Source organism: Nylanderia fulva, unplaced genomic scaffold (genome assembly GCF_048542155.1).
Source record: "Nylanderia fulva isolate GAGA-0341 unplaced genomic scaffold, ASM4854215v1 Scaffold27, whole genome shotgun sequence".
Taxonomy (NCBI): domain Eukaryota; kingdom Metazoa; phylum Arthropoda; class Insecta; order Hymenoptera; family Formicidae; genus Nylanderia; species Nylanderia fulva.
Window position 1 is genome coordinate 427,902 of NW_028190336.1, and position 15,105 is coordinate 443,006.

A 15,105-nucleotide genomic window follows, 5' to 3' on the forward strand; every position below is an offset into this window, starting at 1 on the left:
AAATTTTCGATTTAGCAACAACATCAAATGTATCAATAATGTTTCACTTGCTTTTCACTTGTAGTTGGTTTCCACAATGTCCATAATGTTTGAAATGTTTGCGTTACGTTAAAGTGTTGCTTATATTTTGTTAATTACATAATTTATGTTATATGTCATTATAATACACATAGCTTAAGATATCATTACAATTTTTTTCTGACATAAAGGGGAACTGATTTTCTAATTCTACAGTCAAATATTATTTCTGATAAATATAATTTATCAAATATAATTTATATTAGCGTAAAAAGTTATACATTTGACAAAAAAATTCTCGTTGTTTTTCACATAGAGTCCAATACTCACATGAAAAAAGAAACAATTTATAAATTAGATTATTGTGTATCGAGATGTCGAGCAACCTTTCTATAGATGCTTTCTTTAGTAGAAAGTATTTGAGTGATGTGACGCATGTTCCTGTTTAGCCGAGGCAGCCCAGGTCGTGACAGAACACCAGATCTTTCGTTGCCACACATCGGTCCACGCTTCCCGCCTAAAGGAAGGTTCGTTTAATTTTATTTCAGTTCATTCTGCGCTTCTATTTTCATCTGGAATCATACAGGTTTTAATGTGTACAATTCGACGTATCATACGACTTGCTAATGAGCCGGTAATGGGATTCTTGTTTTCTTGTGGGCTGAAATGTGGTTGGGTTTGATGAACTGTTCCTTGTTTCATTCACAAAATCGTCTGTTTTAAAAATGTGAAGTATGTATCATTCTTGAACTTTTTTTTATTCAATTTTTCTTTTTTTCGCGAATATTTCCTGCTGTGAGGTGATGTAGTTGCCAGACAAGACGCCATTCATCAATTTTTAACTTAGACAATTTGTATATGTTTAATTTGTATATATTTTTTCATCTGTGTTTCCTTTCTTACGAGCAGCAAAGGAGCAGAACCGGAATTCCGTAGTCCGCGAGTCAAGCTACTCTGGGATAAGTGGCGTCACGTTTGGATGCTGGCGTGGGAACGACAACGTCGTCTTCAGGACAAGTACAATTATATCCAGGAGCTGGATCGCGTTGCTAACTTTAGCTGGGAAGATTGGCGCAAGCGTGTAAGCAAAAATTTAAATTAAATTTTTAGATAAAAATCTGTCTGATTTTTTGGGGGGAGACAATCCGCGTAAAATAATATGATATTTATTATTTAATTGCAGTTCCTAAAATTCATGAATCACAAGAAATCCAGACTGACCGATTTATTCAGGAAAATGGACAAAAACAACGATGGACTTATACCGAGGGAGGACTTTATTCAAGGAATTATGAACACGAGTACTTGTCATTCTCTTTCAAACAAAAGCACGTTTGCGCTGTACGTGTTTTCTAACATCTTGAGTCTTTAATTTATAGAATTCGATACTTCTCGTCTGGAGATGGGTGCTGTTGCTGATCTCTTCGATCGTCATGGCGAGGGCTTGATAGATTGGAAAGAGTTCATCGCCGCTCTACGACCCGATTGGGAAGAACGACGAACTTATAACGATACAGACAAAATACATGACGAAGTTAAGCGGCTGGTTATGTTGTGCACGTGTCGTCAGAAATTCCGTGTCTTCCAAGTTGGCGAAGGAAAATACAGGGTATGTAAGACTATAAATTTATAGCGCATAGCTTTAATCAGTTAATTAACAATCAATTAATATTAACAATATATTTTATTTATACGATATGTGTAATTGCAGTTTGGTGACAGTCAGAAGTTGCGATTGGTCCGAATTTTACGTTCCACAGTCATGGTACGTGTTGGTGGAGGCTGGGTGGCGCTAGATGAATTCCTTTTGAAAAACGATCCTTGTCGCGGTAAGTATTCCCCGCGAATTTTTAATCTACAAAATATTTGTAGACGATCCGAGATTAGGTTGAGATAATCGCGTTTTTTTCAATTCATAATTATTTAATACCAAGAGAAAAGCTGGTTGACCGAATGGTGGACCCGTAATTAATCAAGCAGATCAATTGCTAAATTGAAATATGTTTAAAAGATGAATTACTCTTTACAAGCAACTGAAATAACTTATAAAGAAATCAGTACACTCTTTCCTTTTCTCTCCTTCCCTAAGAGGCAATTAAACTTAGGTTCCTGTTTAATTTGCTAATTTCCGAAAATGACGTACTCTTAAATATATTTGTTATTATTAACATCATTAATAAGAATCATGCATTTTTGTTTTTGTTGTTTTTATTTTATATTAATCAATATTAATTTGCTCTGCTGCATTAAATAAAAGAATGTTATTTATAAGAATATCATTGTGTCATTAACGAAAGTGTAGTTGAATATTGATTCGATATAACTACTAAACTTCGTATGCTATTATCCTAATACTAAGAAGATATCATTACATATGTACGATTTCGACTCCTGAGGTGTTATAACTTTGCCATTAATCACAGTGACATTGAACGTAACTGAATGTAAATCTAATATTTGTGATTTAACATTAGACATATCTAACATTTAACGGACAGTTGAGGGTAGTATACACATTCGCTGTTTTTATTGCTTTTACTTATCTAGAAACCATCTTTTTACCACACATATTGATTTTTAATTCCTTAGCATTTGATTGCTAAGTAAGGGTATTAAAAATTCGAAATTGTTTACTATCGACATAATTTTTCTCACATTGTATTTTATGTTCGCGCTACTCACAGTAATTGCATGATGACGATGATTAATTCGACTGTATATTAAATTAAATGAAAATTGTCCGTTTGCTCTATCTTCTTATCGTTTCTTTTATTCTATCTCTTTAATTTCGTTGTACGTCGTTAATTATCCGGTATATCAAGATAATCACTAATTTTCCGTCAGAGAATCTTTTCTGGTATTGTAGATATTGTTTTATGGATAGAGTATAGAGTGAGGTAAAGGGTAATATTATAGTAGATATATAATCTAATATCTTGTTGACTATGTACTAACACAACTACTATTCCTTATATCCGTTCCGTTCCTTCTTACATCCTGTAAATCCAACTCTACGACAAATATTTCCATTTATTTTATTTCTGTATGACTCTTGTTTTACGAATTTGTTTTTCGAATGCGTTTCGCGAATTATAAAAAAAAATTCTGACGAAAACCGCGACGAATGATTGCATGGCTGTACATCCCGCCGCTTTCTAATCGACTCTGTCTCTCGAATCGTGATTAACTCGTTAAGTTTTTCTAATGCCAATACCGGATCCTAACAAACCGGAACAACATGAGGGTTGGTGTCCGCTCGGTGAGAATTGTTTTACGTGCACATAATTCCTTCGTGGTCTATACGGAAGAATAACTCACTTGTTCGATGATTAAAAAGTCTCATTCGGAACTCTATGCGCGCTATTTTTACGAAGACACCCTGCGATTTTCTGGTATTGTACTTATAATTAGTATAGAGTATAGGCCATGAAGGTAACATCCCTACGTATGACGCATGACGTGTTATTCGCTTACTCCGGACTAATTTTCCCAAGTGCCATCTTTTTGTTTGAGTATGTCTCTATATGCGTTTGTATACGTTTGTATCATATGATTGAACGATTGGCTACTTTTCCGGGTAAGGTAAATATAATAGATTTGGTACAGAAGTGAAATACAAGAGCTATAGTTATTGCGCTGCGTAATGTCAATCGTTTCGCCACTTCGATGAAGAATCGAATGTCAATGTTGCGAAAAGAGTCTATGTTTAGTGATGCAGAATTTTTTATGAACGTAGTTATCCCGCAATTGTTTCGTTTTTTCTTTCCTCCGCGTTCTATACCTTTGCAATTTCTTGATTTGGGTGGTTGGTTGAATTAGATTTATCCAATTTATTTTTTTTTCTTTATCCTCGCACAATCTTGTAATATATTCAATGTGACTGTTTTATATATTTATTTGCAAAGATTTATTCTCGTAGCCCCTCTGTAGAAATTTTCATGTCTTTGCTACAAGATAACCAATGCATGTTTAATGTTTTTATTATATTTTTTTAAATTAAATTTTCTAAATTTTTGAAATTTACTGAAAGAGAAGGAAAATTTATATGTGAATATACTTGAAACTTCTCGTTCTTTTTTTCTATTTAATTTATCATTAAAATGTTACATTCGAGGATACATTGGTTTCTTTTGGCATGGTTACAAGTATGATGCGTAAATTAATTTCTGAGATATATATTATAAAATGTACAATAATAAGCGACGTGACTCATTACATTTTTATTATAAAGAAAAAATATAATAAATTATATAAAAAGATAATTTTCGCAAGTCGTACATTTTATATAAATATCTTAAACATTGAAATAAGTGTTATGAAGTTGAGTCTCAGTAGCAGAATATTTAGATAGTGACTTCTGTATCGTAAACCTTTTTTCCGTGATAACCATAATAACGCAAAACTTTGTCTTGAACAACTATGTATATTTATTAATAAGCTTGTGTGAAATGATCTCGATTTTACTATAAATTAGAACTTTTTTTTCGATCATATATTCTAAATACGCTGTTCTTTTCTTTTTTTTTCCATGACACTTTGAACATACATACAAACCTGGATACGCCACTTGAACATACACGTACTCAAAACATGCACGCATATCGTGATACATTGTTTTCGCCTTTTACTTTTTCCCTGTCCATTATTACCGCTATTCATTGATAACGCGCATGCCTTTGATATTGTGAATCTGTAAAAAAAAATATCGTCACACCTTCCGCTTCATACAATTCACAACTCTCGTTCCGGATGTTGTCGTTCCGATATTTACTCATTTTTTTTCCTTTTTTTTTCATCTCGTTTTCGCGTTCGTTATGTCATCTCGATGTCATCATTTCGCTCTTTCTCTCTAACTCTCTGTCTCCGGGTTTTTTGTGCAAATTTCAAAAATCTCTCTCTGGCACCTTTTCTCATATACCCCGCATCCCCCAACGCCTCTTCCCTAACTGCGTGCACGCAACACACTGTAGCCAAGGGAAGAACGAATATCGAGCTGCGGGAGCAATTCATTCTGGCGGATGGTGTTAGCCAAACCATGACGGCCTTCCGATCCAAACCGAGTCCGACTTCGACGCTGCAGCGTACTCCGATATCTTCCACCAATGCTGGACCGATCACCAAGGTAAGGAAAGCGAGTTACAGTCGAGCTAGGGCTTGATATGCGACGAGGCACGTATAGTACTCATTTTTTCACCGATTTTTTCTTTATTTCTCTGCCGTTAATTTGTACAAACTGTTGAATACTCTCTCTCTCTCTCTCTCTTAAAATTTTCACACCGAATCAGTAGATTAGAGGATTGGACTCTTTGGCTAGAAGAGTAGAAAAATTGAGTTGCACGTATATATAACTTTTACCTGGACAGCTCTTGTCGATGTTCGTCATCATCGAAAATCTACGTAAGTATACGACGACGTTTTCTTCAATTTGTCAACCTAGACGTTTGATTTTCGCATGAGCATGGCAGTTTTTTAGACAATTACGTTGTTCGAACATGTAGATGCAGTCAGAAAGAAATAATGCTTGTTTAGTTTCATCATATCGGTCGATCTTGCGAAAACGATTCGACTGTATCGATTAAAGACCGGACATCAAATCGTTATGTCTGCGTCTTGAATTTTTCGCCCAACCTCAGGAGACGCGATTTCGTAAATGTTTTGCCTATCTTCTCCTGAAATCCTTTCCCGTTGCTTTGTAATGACGAAAGGACACATCCCAAGTTCTATACCAATCACCAATCCTTACGAAAATTTAAGGAAACCTATGAAAGTAATTATATTAATTTGTGAAATTTTTTTTATATACGATTTGTAATCCAAATGGTCGATGTTGCGATCAAGGGAAGGAACGAATTACGTATCATTTTAGCGTGGAGATGTGGTAGCTGTTCGTTTCAGGAATATTTTTCGCTCATTGGAGTGAGAGGTTTAAAAGTGCGATAAAGAGAGATTGCTGCGATTGCATGAGGATTCTAAAGATTTTCGTTTGTGGTGTAGCGGAGGAGTTTATGAGCCAGCTGATGCCGATATTTGAGAATTTGAGGCAAAAGGAGGACCTCCCGTGCTCGTATCCCCTTCACATGCACGCCCCCTCTTATCATTGGGTAAATAACGAAATTTTCTCAATTTTCTATTGCCGTTTCGTGTGACGTTGTTGTACATTGACACACTTGAGTTTGGGTTTCCAGTATGGTCGCGACACTTTGACATGTTTCCGTAGACTGTCATTGTGTCTTGCTTGTGTCCTCTCTGCTCTATATATTCTTCTCTCTATATATCACGAAGATCGCGTTGAATAAGCAATCGTCAGAGATTATGAATGTTATTTATAATCTATCACGAATGCTTCTTTAATTGCGATGCAATTTATAATGTGATAAATGCATGTCGGAACATCGTGTCACGTTAGAACAAGTAATACATAAAGGAAAATGGATAGGAGGCTTGGAAATAAAAAGTTTTATAATTTATAAGTTTTATAATTTTCAGTTTATTATCACATAAATGTCATGTCATTTTATTTCTGCCTCGTACTCATCCATTTCTCTCGTAAGGAACGCATGATGAGGAGGATCTCTTACGTGTCTGATAGATATATTTCGCGATCTCGTATCACTTCGATTAAAGAGATTCGTATAGCACATGTTGCGCCAAATTCTGTGGAATGCAACACCTTGTCGCATCATTCACCACTTACTATCACTTTGTATCAAATCGATTTTTTTTCTTTAGTTTGATCGTCGAATATATCTGATTTTTATTGTCAGAATTATTTGGACGCCTCTAATTCCCACCCCTTTGCCCCTTGATAGAGAATGATTCGATACAATCTATTATATCTTATTGTATAAGCATGAAGAGACTTCTCTTTAGCTGATTTTTATTTGATGTAATACAAATTTTTAAACGATAAATTGGTGCAATTTTTTGAAAAAATTCTATTCTTGGATGCATTATTCAGAATTTTGGTAATTATTATTGACAATTTTTTTTACACGAATTTTTTTTAAGCAACTAAAAATTTCGGAAACAAATTTGCTGGAATAAAACGCGTTTATTTAATGCGACGAAACGGACACGCATCGGGGACGTAGTTGATTTAATGAACATTGAATTTGCATAACGAATGTCGTATTACTGCGTGCGTAGTGGCATTGATTGGAGATACCTCGAATCATCATAAGCTACTGTATCTCTCCCAACTTCTTCTGGTAAGTTTGCATGACAGTATAGCTTTGCTCCACTCTGGCAAACATGGTAGCGGTTTTATTTTTATTTTCATATTATTCAATCTCTATTATTTTTACAATCACAGCACTTCGACAAAAGCGTAAAGGACTGCAAATCGGCAGATTTTTACCAGTTGACCATTATGTACAAATTGGTATTGCTTGTTAAACTTTTGGACACATTTATCGATGTAAAAATTAATTTATTTACGTATTTTCAATCAATCAATTTTTATTTATAATGTATTTATATATTTGTAATATATTTATAGTAGTTTTTTCTTTTCACGTTTTGCTGTAGATTTTTGTAGTAAATATTAGAGGAAGCATCACCTTGTATTACCGTAAAAATATCAAGAGAATTTAATAGTAATTCATTTATACAAATATTTTCACTATATTATTTAATTTTATGTTTATTAAATAATTCAGAAAAGTTAAGTGCCATTGTATTTTAAGAAGATTAGAAATATTTTTCTTCTTTTTTCAGTAGCTTTTTAATAAATTTTTGTTAGATTATTTTATCATATTACAAGTGACATGCAATTTGCATTACAACAAATATATTTTTACGGTGTGGATAATTTAATAATTTTGTTTATGGCGGCAGAGAACGCGTAACACAAAACCCTACATCTGATTCTGTTGATTAAACATGAATCACGATGGCTTTTTTGCTTCTCTGCTTACGTTTACATGTAAAATTTATCAAATTTTTTTATCATTTAGGTGAGAGAACGCAGTGCTCGCAGCGTACCTATGGGTCAAACACGAGCCTCGCGCTCATCCTTGAGTGCCGGCACCCCGGACAGCCTTAGCGACAACGAAAGTTCCTTCAAAATATCTAGGAAATCCAGCACGCCTTATAGATCCACTGTGACGCCCGGTAAACTATCATTCTAAATTCTTTGAGAAAATCTGAAAACAATGTTGCTGCTAAAAATCTATATAACATCTACAATTAATATTGTCTGTAGGTGGTAGCCGTCCATCTAGCAGGCCAGCCTCAAGACCTGCCTCCCGACCTGCTAGCAGACCTAGTAGTCGACCCGCATCGAGACAAGGAAGCAAGCCACCCAGTCGATATGGATCAACGCAGTCGCTGGATGGTATGAATCAAACTCAGCTTTTTATATTTTTTTATTTTTATTTTTTCGCCACATTTTAAGTACATTTTTAAATGTTGCGCAGATGATTCGGGCACTCCGAGTCGCATTCCGCGAAGAACCGTTGTGGGTGGCTCCAGCAATACACCGACGTCCAGTAGACATAACAGTATATCCGGTAGGAAACTTACGACCCCGATGAACGGTTCAAGCTCCCGACCCCGTACCCCGACAGGATTGATTAGTCCCGCCAGCGGGGTGCCTTCCAGGTTTGTAGTCCAAACTTATTTCTCATCGACATACAATTTAAAACAGATCACGAACTAACTCGCATCAGTGTGTGCCTTAAAGTAAAAACATACATAACCGATTATTATAACGTTTGCATTAGATTAACAATAATCGAGCACCTAGTATTATCTCATCTTACATCAAAAACTGATTGCGATGGTTCGAGGAATGTTTGATATGTTATTTTTTCCCTAAGTAATCGAGTTATTTATTACTGAATGAATTCTTCTTTGTTTTAGTTTTGTTTTGTTTCTCTTGTTTTTTTTAACTTTTCATTATGTTTCTACTGTATACATTTGATACATACCACGTAAAATGAATACCGTCAAAGTACTAGAAGCTGAAGAAAAATTTCCTAATTCAAGGATTTGCAACGCGGTGGCATTTACATATTAATTGATCGAATCTTATTACACATCTCATGTTAACAGCAAAACATTTATACGACTAATCAATCGATATAATAATTTAATAATCATCAATTTAACGGATCTGGTTAACAACGTTTTTTAGGTTTGGCTCAATCCATAGAGCTTCAAGCATTCCAACCCTGACTGGTGTCGGAACACCTATCAGGTAAAGCAAATTAATGAATTGACAATTTTTAATAAAACTTACTCGGGAAAGCGGCTTTCGCTTTGCACTTTGCGTTCTGTCTGTCATTCTACTTTATTTCGCATTTATGAAAATTGTAACAAAAACAAAATGCAAAGCACATATTGGAATGCTGCAAGGTGTTTTTACGGTATAGGGTATAGGCTTTCTACATAAAAGACGTGGTGACGGTGATACATTTAAACTTGTTCTATTGTTTTATTTCAGTTCTTGATCTTGTATATCTTTTCCATTCTGTTTCTTCATTTTTATATCTTCATTACTGTATCTTTGTTTCTGTTTCTTCATTTCTCTTTCTTTGCTCGTTTAATTTTCGTAAAGAGAGATTCCTTTGTCATGTACTTATATGCAATATATACAGTTTGTGCAATAAAATGACGTTTCGATTGCTCGTAATGCCTTAGCCGCTCTAGGATACCTGTGTATGTGGGAGTGGATATAAAATCTCCTCAGTCGACCACCAGCAATATGTCGACTCAAAGCAACCATTCTACGATTTCTACTGATTCCACTGGGTATGGCTGAATTTGCGCTTTTACATGTGTAACCCGTTTTCCGTTTCTTCTTACACTCGTTTTGTTTCTTGTTCTTCTTGCGAATATTTTGTTTTCGTCTTTTGTGTGTTTTGGGTTTCTTCTCGCAATTGATACCATTATTTTGATATCTAATATGTCTATCTATCATTAATATCTGATTATGACATTCACATAATACATTGCATAATTTAAGTCATTTGACAAAAATAGCTTGCTTCATCTAATAATAATATTGGCGACTTTTTGTTTCGTTCATTGTGTCGAGAATGCAGCCAAAATTTATGAAATATTGTTATTTAGATGTTGCTATCACTTTCAATTATTATGAGTTTTGTGGAATACTTGTGTATGATTGTGATCGTTTTATATTTGTCGACTAACAATATTTTTTTTCACAATGTTAGGAGCAGCTCTGTGTGTACAAATTCAGCAACTAACATACCAACAGCCATTAAACAAACTAGGTAAAAGAATTAATATTCATTCACAATTTTTGTCATTTGTCTTCTCTTTGACTCGTTCGCCTAGAGGTTTTTTGCCTAAAGAAAAAGGTATATCTCGATAGATTTGCATTCGAGCAATTTCAACAGTTGAAAGGTATAACACATTTGGATGCGCATTCCTTATGCACTTTCTTACGTGATAATTTGTTACAGGGTACGCACGCCGTCCAGTGGATCCAGCACGCCGCTACCACCGTCTTCGAAATTATCGAGGAAACCCTCCGGAGCTTCCGACACATCCGTGTCGGGGACGACCCCGAGTACACGAAAGGGAAAACCCACGCCGATCGAACAACGCGCGCCGTTCCGATTATAAGCTTATTAACGGATACATGTAGCTTATGAAAAAATTGCGTATTATATATATTGTATGCCTGAGCGAGAAAATTATATATAAATATAAAAATGTCCCCGTCGCAAATTAAAAAATGGCCGCATGGTATTACAGGGAACATACGAATAGTTATTGTGTAAGATGAGAGAGGATAGTGAGTGTGTAATATACGAATGCCAAATTAACTTGATCAAAATTTCACATAGGCAAATGAGGAATATAGAAATTATACGATATGATCTTTACATTTCGTTGAATTTTCACTAAGTACTGAATGCCATTAAAATTATATAAATTATACCAATGAGTATTCGATACTCTCTTAGGGGGTAAGGGGGATTGCAAACAGTTGGGGAAATATATTTATTTTGTGCCCGCGTTATATAGAGAAGAGTGCTTAAAGCGTTATATTTAGATTATAATAATCCACAGTGACATAAATTATTGTTATACCTAAATCTTGGTATTACCGAAAGTGCAGGGTAATGCTTTATAATTGAAAATATTTAGGCAAGATACAATAATATCTTCGCCAGCTTTCTCGATAAGGACAATACTATACTGAAAAGATTTTAACGTAAAAAAAAAAGAAATCAGCGATATACTATATATGTATTATAATTACGCTTATTGTGTTTTTCAAGTATAATTAGTTACCTGTAACTACTTTTATAATTTAGCATAGTTTGCTCATTTGTCGCACGCATACCTTTGCGTGTTTTATATGTCGTGTAAAACCATCGAGGGGTTCTCCCAATGAGATTTTTGACTTCTGATATTGGGCAAATTGTATACTTGAAGACATTAATTTATTTAATATTTTTGCTTGACTTATATTTGTATTAATATTATACGACGAATAAGTAACATCTAATGCGCATTTGTTAAAAACAAAATAAATTGTGTATGCGGTTTTAGATTCTGATACATAGATTATAATTTGACATTTATTTTTGTTATCCGTTTCGCAAATGGAATCGTAAATGTTTGATCAGTCGAATATTTTTGTTAGATTCAAATTAAATATATATTTTTTGTTTTTTTATATTATATATGCGACAATAGAGAAAACATAATTTCACAAACCATGAATATTGAATGATAATTTATTTGAGTGAAAATCTTGTTTATAAGATTAATGTATTGAGAAATATTTTTTACACGTTTGTGTTCTTGCGAAACGGAATATTTCATGGTTTTGTAAGAAAACTATGACAGTAATCAAATCTAATTTATGATTACGCATAAGTTTAATCCTCGAGCGGTCGGATTTAAAATGCATTAAAAAATGCACTTTTATAATAGTTTCTATATATGTGTGTCTAAATATTCTTTTAAATAATTCTTTTATATTTTATATCTATGCCAAATTAACTTGAAATTGTATTTATATTTTATGTCTATGCTTGTTTTTCGAGCATTGTAATATTACAATAATCGAAATAATAATACTACATTATAAAAGATTATTTAAATGATAAATTTTAATGACATATGTTAAATAAAAACGTATTAAGTGACAAAGTCACATATATATACATATATATATATATGCATCCGTTCCAGGATTAACTTACGATTCGCTTTTGTTACACGTTTGCGAATCGATTTATTAATGATTAATAATAATTGATAAACAATTATTAATTATAATTGCATATATAATTATATAATTTAATTATATATACTTATGTAATTTAATTATACAACTGTATACAATAATTATTATTAATAATTATAATCGATTAACGCGAGAGATTTAAGAGTTCGAAAGAACATACCTAACATCGTTAAAATACTAAAAAAGAAAATTGTGTGAATAGTTAAGTAAAATATATTCCGTTGCGTGAAGTGGCCTGTTAGGTGACGGGTAAAAAAAGCGAAACTCTGAAAAAAGACATTTCCATTTTTTTACATGTATATTTTTAGATGCGATTAATATAACTCGCTGCCTCTTATAAATATTATGTAAATGCGATTAATGTTATTAACAATTCAAGGTACGATTTTTGTTTTTTTTTTTTCACATACTGAGAAGTGCTGTATCAACAAGTTAATAATAATAATAACAATAATAATAATGCAGCGACAAAAAATATATAACAGGTACACGCACACACATGACATATTTCAATGATGGGACTCTCGACCCGTTTCTTTTCTGTTTCTCATTTCCTAAGCGAATGTTGGACCTCATGTAAAAATGTATATATAATAATTTAATGCGTGCGCGCATATTTTTTTCAAGTTCGTATTTTCTAATTCAAGCCGCGGATCGCGTTATCGTCAGGATACGAATCCTGAATCGTTAATTACATGTCGATGCCTACATCAAGCATTGCTACTTGGCTACGTAGCGAATTTTACGAAAACGGATAGGGTTTTCCCAAAACAAGGATTACGTGCCAACTCTGATCCTTTAATGTTAACTGGCAGATGCAATGTATAATATATCAAGCAGATACATTTCGGGAGGATCTGATGGAAGAGACGACAGCTTTGTGCATGCTTCGCTAATAAGGCTTACCAAGTATCTCCTTGCGGTGTTCCTGTCCATGCACAATTTGCAGACATGTAATTTATACGAAGATACATTTCTATGTCTAAACGAATTTCGTGCAGTTTCTACAACACTCGATCTACATTTTTAAAGTGTGTAAAAATGTTCCTCTATTGTATTATTGACTATTGTAATCGGTATAAATGTGTTTTTTGCTGAATGCTGTTGGAAAGAGATACGGAATATACGGATGTCGGTTATACGTGTAAAAGAGAAATCACTGTCAAAAAATGTGTAAAGTATCAAAATAGTGTTTATCATACAGTTCTACATTGTGTGTGTGTTCTCCTACATCCTTCCTCCTTCGATCTTTTAATTAGCTTTAGATTTTTGGTAAAAAGATACGATATAGCAATCGCGGTGATATATTTCAATGTAATAATTATTGCACATTGTTACAAGATGTGCCATAGGCTTTGGAATTTTTTGATAACAGAATAAAATATTTAAAGATGTAAGTAATTTAAGTTTAAAAGAGTATAATGGTTAAAAATAACAGACCACTTGCATGTAGTCATTTTATCTATCGTTATGGCTCAGAGACCTGGCCATTCTTCTTTAGATATAGCTTTAGTAAACATTTAATCCTTGATATATCCAGAATATGAAATATAATATTACTATACATACTGAAGCCGCTACATCTACGATTAAATCATGAACGTAAGAAATAATTGGATTGGCTATAATCTAAGCGGAATGTACTAAGCTAACAAGGGAAATATTAAATAATGTTAATACGAGAAACGCGTGAAAAAAATTTAATGTAATAAATACAAAATATTTTTTTGGATCTTGCATAAATATAAACTAGTATAAAGTGTGTGTATAAACAGCAAAAGAAGATTTATAAATGATTAATAAATGAGTTTTTTGAATATTACTCTTAAAGAGTTATACAATTATATGCTACCTAAATATATTCTCCTGCTTTTCCTAATCTTCGAAAGTTGTCCATAATTTTGAAAATGTTTCATTTTTTAATTTCTTTTTTATATTTATGTTCCTCCTTTGTAAATCACATAGAATAATATATATAAAACAATTTTAAAATATATATTTAACGATTTTCGATTTCGTCTGTGATTTTTTAGACACTAGAACAATATAAGCGCGCCATTTTATAATAAAAGGATTGATATTTAACAAAAATAATATAACTTAAACTCCATTAATCTTTTATGACAGAAATCAGTTGATTAAAACGAATTTCCTAATTAAATTTTAAAATAATAGGTTTTAACATTAAAATAATAAAATATTTAAATACAAATAAAATTTTAAGTCTCTTTTTTTTTTCACTTGTCCGGGAGACAAATTTTAAAATAGTCTCCTTTTTATTAAACTGTTCCAGAAACAAATTTTAGAAAAGTCTTCTTTATATTGTATATTAAATTATCCTCGGAACAAATTTTTTAAAATTATTTATTTATTTATTTTAGATTTCATTATGTTTGGTCAGGACACATGTCTGCAGATTAATTTTCACATCTATAATCAATATAATCATATAATCAATAACACATCTTTTTAGCAGGCTATTAAATACAAAACTAGCTATATATTTTTTTATACAAAAGAAAAGTGCAAATTGATATAATTAATTGTATGAATTAATTTATATATAATTAAATTAATTAATTAATTTACATATAATATGTAAAAAATAATAGGTCCCTGATTAGTCATGCAATGTTACATTTTTGATAATGCAGTACATCCCAGTCCCAATTATTTCTTACATTATGGATCGAACACACACGCGTATGATCAGACACTCAATACCACGCATGGCTATATATTGCACACGCAGATTAACGCAGGTAGAGTTACTGGCGTAAGCATATGATTCCTCGAGTGGATCCTCGAGTTACTCTATACTCGACTTACTTGACCCATATATTAAGCAAACATAC

The 15,105-nt window shown here is 32.9% G+C and overlaps 1 protein-coding gene across 1 annotated transcript in view; it reads left to right on the forward strand.

The window, feature by feature from the left end:
* The window catches only part of shot (dystonin-like protein short stop), a 79,044-nt gene extending 65,585 nt beyond the window's left edge, over positions 1-13,459 (forward strand). The window contains 14 exon segments of the mRNA XM_029303622.2: positions 468-545; positions 928-1,099; positions 1,202-1,319; positions 1,398-1,627; positions 1,730-1,847; positions 3,215-3,277; positions 4,989-5,140; positions 7,974-8,130; positions 8,222-8,353; positions 8,436-8,619; positions 9,155-9,217; positions 9,661-9,771; positions 10,197-10,256; positions 10,449-13,459. Coding sequence (XP_029159455.2) covers positions 468-545; positions 928-1,099; positions 1,202-1,319; positions 1,398-1,627; positions 1,730-1,847; positions 3,215-3,277; positions 4,989-5,140; positions 7,974-8,130; positions 8,222-8,353; positions 8,436-8,619; positions 9,155-9,217; positions 9,661-9,771; positions 10,197-10,256; positions 10,449-10,611 — 1,801 coding nt within the window. The 3' untranslated portion in view covers positions 10,612-13,459.
* The last annotated feature ends 1,646 nt before the right edge of the window (positions 13,460-15,105 follow it).